At 43.9% G+C, this 6,945-nt stretch overlaps 1 protein-coding gene across 1 annotated transcript; it reads left to right on the forward strand.

The window, feature by feature from the left end:
* The first annotated feature begins 1,510 nt into the window (after window positions 1–1,510).
* On the forward strand, window positions 1,511–2,331 carry LOC125533230. The gene is made up of 3 exons (XM_048696953.1): window positions 1,511–1,781; window positions 1,891–2,084; window positions 2,220–2,331. The coding sequence occupies exons 1-3, from the start codon at window positions 1,650–1,652 to the stop codon at window positions 2,329–2,331; spliced, it is 438 nt and encodes a 145-aa protein (XP_048552910.1). The 5' UTR covers window positions 1,511–1,649.
* The last annotated feature ends 4,614 nt before the right edge of the window (window positions 2,332–6,945 follow it).

The following is a 6,945-nucleotide window of genomic DNA, read 5'->3' on the forward strand; positions in this document are numbered from 1 at the left end:
GAAGGTGACGTTAGATAAAGCATGCATGTCATGGAATACAACAAAAAGTGATTAGGAAAAAGAGCACCGCGTGCGTGCGTACGTGCGCTCTCCGAAATAAGAAAAGGACATGAGGATATCATTGGAAGTTATGCATGCGTGGCCCTGGAATAATATTCAGTGTGCAACCGACTTGAGAAAAGAGGTAATAGCACCCAGTTACCCTAACTTGCACTCAGGCCGTCGCCCCACGCCGTGGTTGACCAGGAGGGAGTGGATGGCCCGGACGTGGCCGCCCGCTAGCCACGGACGGGGCCCTAGACACCATGATGACATGGCTTACCACCGTTGCCCCAGAGCGGAACGGACGACAAAGGGTCCACATGCGGGAGGCCCTGCTCCGTCGACGAAGCCCGCTCCGGACAGAACTACCGCGAACCCTCAATCCAAGAGCCACTACAGGGTAAAGACTAGGACACAGCAGCAGCACGCGCACGCGACACAACACGAACGACAGAGCCCACGGCATATATAGACAACAAAGAAGAAGCAGCCGCCGAGTGCTCTCCATCCCGCAGTTGATGCCGAGGCGGAGGGGCAAGAAGCAAGGCGCCTCCTCACGTCGGCTTTGTAGGCAGCACCTCTCCACGACAACGTCGCGGGCGGCTCCGATGGCGCTGGTCGGCAAAGCAACGTCGGCGTCAAGCTAGTGGCGGCGGGGCGCCGTCGGCATGGAAGGTCAAGATCGCCGGCGCATGGGACCATGACGATGGCAAGGGCATCGTCGAAAACGGCGGTGGAAAGGTATGCCGCCTCAGCCTGCGAGAAGGAGACGTGGTCATTTGTGAGCAGAGACGGGGGCTCCGTCGACTGCTGACTTCCTGGGTCACGAACCGGTGGAGAGATGGAGATGGATGTAGCTGCTGCGGTGGCATCGATGGGAAGAAGAGAAGAGGTGGAGATGGATGTAGCTGTTGTTGCGACGGGGTGTATACAAGGGAATATACTCCACTATGCATAATCGATCCTTGTCCGCATCTAGATCACAATCTTTGAGTCACGTACTGGTGTATCACATGCCAATGCCATGCACAAAGCAGACGCGTGGCCGGCCGACCGGCTGAGCTCAACTCGCGTACGTGCAACCGGACCTGATAAAAGCTAGCAGAAGGTGACGTTAGATAAAGCATGCATGGCATGGAATACAGAAAGTGATTAGGAAAAAAAGCACCGCGTGCGTACGTGCGCTCCCCGAAATAAGAAAAGGACATGCTGATGTCATCGAAAGCTATGCATGCATGTCACCCTGGAATAATATCCAGTGTGCAACCGGCTTGAAAAAAAAAGTGAATGCCTTGTGTTTATAGGAGTATAATAAACCAGTCATCACAAGGCAAAGGAAGAAAAGGGCAAAAAGGCGAAATCTAAACAGGAAAAAAAGAAGGAAAAGCCGGCCCATCAGCATACAACAACAACAATCGTGATAAACTCTACTACCGACCTCCTCCCCACGAAAGATGAGGAGTTTGGGCCGGGCCTGGCGGATTGTGATGATAATATAATAAATACGGCGCCGGCCGTGGCCTCCTTCCTCCTCCTGAGGGCCAAGAACCAACCCTAGCCGCACCAAGGACCAACAAGCCAAGATCCATAGTCGCCGTTGACCGAAGATGGCGATGGCGGCTCTCCGATGCGCCGCCGGAAGGAGGCTCGCCGGTGGCGGCCGCCTTCTACCGCCGGCGCTCAGCCGGCCTAGCCCCGCCGCTCCCGGCTTGGGCCGCCCGAATCTCACGCTCACGCAGGTGCTAGTCCGATCTCGAAATCCCTAGTTATCCAGTCTTCTTTTCTTTTCTTATTAATCTTAATGATGATGAAAATAATAATATACATGATGTGTGCCAAACTGACTAGGCCTTGTCATCGCACGGGAAAGAAGAAGCCGGGAGGGAGGTCCTGGAGCAGATCCAGGACAAGAAGGAGAGGCTCTACGACCTCATCCTGCGCCACGGCTATAAGCGCAACGACGGCTCCATGTGCTACTCAAACGTTCAGCTCATGCACCATCTCTCGGCGCACATCAAACCTAGGCCCCAAAGCATCGCCTGGTACAGTACATATTTTCTTTGCCCTTTTTTCTTTCTTTATTTATTAGTTATTCATGCCATCTGTTGTTTTTCATCTTTTATTTATATGACTAGTATGAATAAATGTTTGTTGCATCTCACCTGGACGATATATAGGCGTTACCTTCGCAAAGTTCATAGCCTCTATATTCTCTGGATGTGCTTAAGCCCTGGCGTAAGCGCTAAAGTCTTGTGGAGAATTGGTTCTGTTTCCTTGACTATCCTCTGACGTTGTGTAATGATGCTTAACTGATATCTATATATATTTTGTGAGATTTGCATGTCCATATGGTTGTGGTGGTCTCTGCATTATTATTTTTATTATTTACCACTCTACATTGATAAATATTTATATATGATATACATTATATCAGTAGTATGTAAATAAAATATAATTTTCTTTTTTTAGAAAAACAAACAAACTTCTTATTTTCACTTGCATTGAGCCAACTTAAGGTCTCAATGTACATTTGTGTGTACCTGTCAAAGTAATCCGTACAAATAAAAAATTTACCACTCTACAATTTGTGTGTAAAAGACCTGGTTGGAGAAGCTACTTGGTCTATATCTGTAATATGGAAGTTGGACAATGAACATTAGAGCTGATATCATTTCAACCCTGTGAAGTAATCCATACAAATGAAAAATTTACCAATCTACATTTGAAAGATCACTTTGGTTGGAGAAGCTACTTGATCTATATCTGTAATATGGAAGTTCTCAATGAACATTAGAGCTGATATCATTACTTCAACCCTGTGGAAGTAATCCATACAAATGAAAAATTTACCAATCTACAATTTGTAAGGTTGCTTTTACCAATGTAAAAGATCACCTTGGTTGGATATATATATCTGTAATATGGAAGTTGGACAATGTCTTTGCTTGTCTGTTCGACGGCGAGGGCACCGGCTGGGCCATGAACATTTCTGCCATGCAGGTTTCTTTTGCATCAGCGAGCGCCCCATGATAACATATTGTTGATCTGTTCCTTGGAAACCTTTCCAAAATTATCACTGGGCACCTAGAAGTTTTGCAATGCATTGGATGGTTCATCCTACCTAACAGGAAGCAAGTTGATAATTCAAAAGTAAATTCTCAACCGGATTGCATCTCCACTCTGCTTTTGATGCCGTCCTACATCATAGGAAGAGTGACACACTGTTCAGTAGACTAGATGGCAGATTTCGCGTGCTGTATGATCCCAGATTGTCATGAAGGGTTAGCTAAGAGTTAGGTCCATCTTTGTTTTGTCTTCAGAATTCGAGATAAATAAAAATTTACCACTCTAGAAAAGATCACTTTGGTTGGAGAAGCTACTTGGATCTATCTAATCGACCTGATGGGGAAAAGGTTGATAAGAAATCTGAAACTACAGGTGATCTTGAATTTTTGCTTTTGAGAGGAGGTTAATGTTTGATCATAGTGAAGACAACTGAGCAAAAGATTAGATATATGCATGATTACCAAGAAATGTTGCGTTTCTCCTTAAATCAGAAATGCAGAAAGAGCAGAAAGACTGCTGCTTCTGTAATCGATACGGCTGGATTGAGACACACATTAGATAAATTTCTATAGGCCAGAGTAGTGTTTCCAACACCACTAATTCCAGCTATCAGCCTGACAGCGAGATCACCAAGTTTCAGAAACAGAGGAGAAAACAGAGTACACAAAGTTTCCTCATCTGTTCCCTCAGGTAACAGAGACTTCGAGGAGAGAACAGAGGCTACAGTTGGCCAACGCACCCAAGCTCCCTCCATCCAGTCCTAACAAGAAGTCATATTTTGTACAGATAGATCCATGTTCTTCAGATGCAAAGATCATAAATCTGTTCATGGAGTACATCACAAAGTCTATACATCCATCCAATTATGCCTCCCAAGTTTTGAACTTTTTTTTTAAACGGAGACAAAACATTTGCCTCATTGATTAATTAAAAAGAAGAGAGTTGCCCAGTTAATTTACAGAAAACCGGGCAAAAACCGATACAAACAACCCAATGCGGACTACTCGCAAAGAATGAAACACCGTAATCGTACAAGCAATGCGGACTACTCGCAAAGAATGAAACACCGTAATCGTCCAAGCGACACATCAAACACACAACAACCACAATCCTCGACACTTGCACAACTCAACGGAACTCCTGACAAGCTCACCGACAATGACAAGAATTGGGCATCCTCCATCATAGAATCGTGGACGCCTTTCGGATGGCGCTACCCTTCTTACTTTTGTTCCTTCTTGATTTCTCCTTGCTTTGATTCTCCTTTAGGGGACAACCACTTGTCTTGCCAGTTGGGGGGTTGATCAGCCACCCATTTGTCAAGGAAATCATAAAACTCGTTGAATTTCTTGGTGTAGCTATCGTCAACCAAGACGCTCGTAGGAGCAGGCACCAACACACTGGTCGCATCGACGTCCTCAACCAGAGGGACCACCGACACGACATCATCGACTATAGGAACCACTGTCATAGGAGTATGCACCAACACACTGGTCGCATGGACGTCATAGGAGTTTTGAACTTTGAGCAGCAAAGGTATCTCAAAAGTGACATCCCAGCCTTGAGCAGCGGGTTGCGCTGCCGGTAGCAACCACAACGGCACCTTCCACAGCAACAGGATGTGCACCTGCTATCACCACAAGCAAACTGGAGCTGTAATAGGCAGATGGATACAGCTTTCATGGCGTTGTCCTCCTTTGGTAACCCTCTGTTGTGGTGTGTGGTGCGGTGTGGGGACATCAAGACGGGGCTTGCACTTTTTTTTTGCGATAATACATGTCTCATTCATGTCATAAAAATCATAGCATAAGCCACGTAGACACCGACCTTACAAGACTGAATAGACAACGGAACGCTAGTCTTTGCATAAAGAACCATCAGTCAAACAGGAAAAATACAATCAAGACCCAATAATCCCCTAAGTTTGACACCAACGGTCGTCACCTGCCCCCGGCTCCACAACAGCAGTCACCAAAGAAAAAAAAATGACAGATCACCTGCCCCGAGCTCAACACGGCTCCATCACTGATATGCAGTTTTGCAGACCTCCAAGATGGTTCACCAAAGGAGAAGCCATTGCTGTTGAATGAATCAGAACGGGCAACACACCGGACACGCCATCAAACTTCAGATCTGGCACCCCTGCACGACTAAGACCCCATAGGAAGAAACCATACCTGCCTGCAACCAACCATGAACCCACCACACGAGCCGTCTTCCAAATGTCTCGATGCAAATCACCACCTGCATCCGCTCCTCGACTACCTCACGGTTGCCGCTGAAACCAAGACGTCGAACAACCCAAAGCTTAAGATACTAGGCCCCTAAAACTAAACCTACCTGATACAACGATAGAGAGGTCGTCTGCAGCGGGAGCCGCCGAAGGACGATGCCTGAAGACTGGGCTCTCTTGGCGGTGGCTAGGGTTCCAGTGGCCACGCACCGAGAGAAAAACACTCAATTAGATCGCCCACGCCTTTTTGTTGTGTTTCTCCAATCGGTCGCACACCCCTGCCTCCAACCGGAAAAAAGTGAGCGCATGATGGATTCGAACATAGGACCTGTCAGTTAAGTGAGAATAGCAGTAACCACGCCACTGAGGGGGTGTTTGGTTTAGAAGTCCTAGGACTTTTTCTAGTCCCAGGGACTAATCAAAAAAGACTCTGTAGTAGAGTCTTTTTCTAGTCCCTGTAGAAAAAGTCCCTCCCGTTTGGTTCCTAGGGACTTTTTAGGGACTTTTTCTAGTCTCTGGGACTAAAAAGTCCCTGAACTAAAACACCCCCTGAATGCTTGGTACCTTCTACTTTTTTTTCCTATTACTAGACAATTGCCCGTGCATTGCAACTGGAATATAAACATTCTAATAGATTAGCTCGTGACTGTGCGTCTATTATTATATTGATGCGCTAAAATCTTAGCAAATTTTTGTATGCAATTGCCTTGATTTACCTGCCATTTTATTGTTAAGCACTTTGGTACGAATTTAATTACTTACTAAACAAAATGTGTACTTTTGGTAAGTTAATACAACATGAGACAATAGATTCTATTTTAGGGAGAATGGATGGGAGAAAAATCAGAGATGAGTGAAAATCAAAGAGGAGAAGGAAAGAGTGGGACATATATAAGGAAGGTTAGACGAAAGAGAGGTGAAATGAGAATCTTACGTTCTTTTTAAATAGTATAAAGATATAAAGATTATTTTTCTGTTCGTGTTTTTATTTGGTTTTTTTCTCATTTTTTTTTCTATTTTTGGTTTTTCCTTTTTCATCGAATTTGATGAAATTTTTTTATTTTTTGATGAACTTTTTTGAAAATTTGATGAAATTGTTTTTAACTCGATGAACTTTTTTCATTTTGATGAATATTTTTAATTTTAAGATGATTTTTTTAAACCGATGAATGTTTTTCAAATTCGATGAACTTTTTTCAAATCTGAACTTTTATTCAAACTCGATGATTTTTTTTAAATTTGACCAACTTTTTTAAATTTTGATGAACTTTTTTCAAATCGATGAACATTTTTTAATTCGTGAATTCTTTTTTAGATTTACCTTTTCTTCATTCAAATAATTTATATAGGGAATATAATACTATGATATGTTAATGTTTGTACTAAAAGAAGGGTCGAATAGGATTATCTCCAAATAGGAATCATAAGCACCCTTAAAACCAACAAATTGTTCAATTTATTCGATATCATAGTAACTATAAACACCCTTGGCATAAAAAGATAATATTTCATTATCATTAAACTCACATAGGTAGGGAAGGTGTTTTTAGGATTCTTAGAGCAACAAGTAAAATCATAAATTTCAGATAGATTCCAAGCATAGC

This window comes from Triticum urartu, chromosome 1, assembly GCF_003073215.2.
Source record: "Triticum urartu cultivar G1812 chromosome 1, Tu2.1, whole genome shotgun sequence".
In the NCBI taxonomy this organism is placed as follows: domain Eukaryota; kingdom Viridiplantae; phylum Streptophyta; class Magnoliopsida; order Poales; family Poaceae; genus Triticum; species Triticum urartu.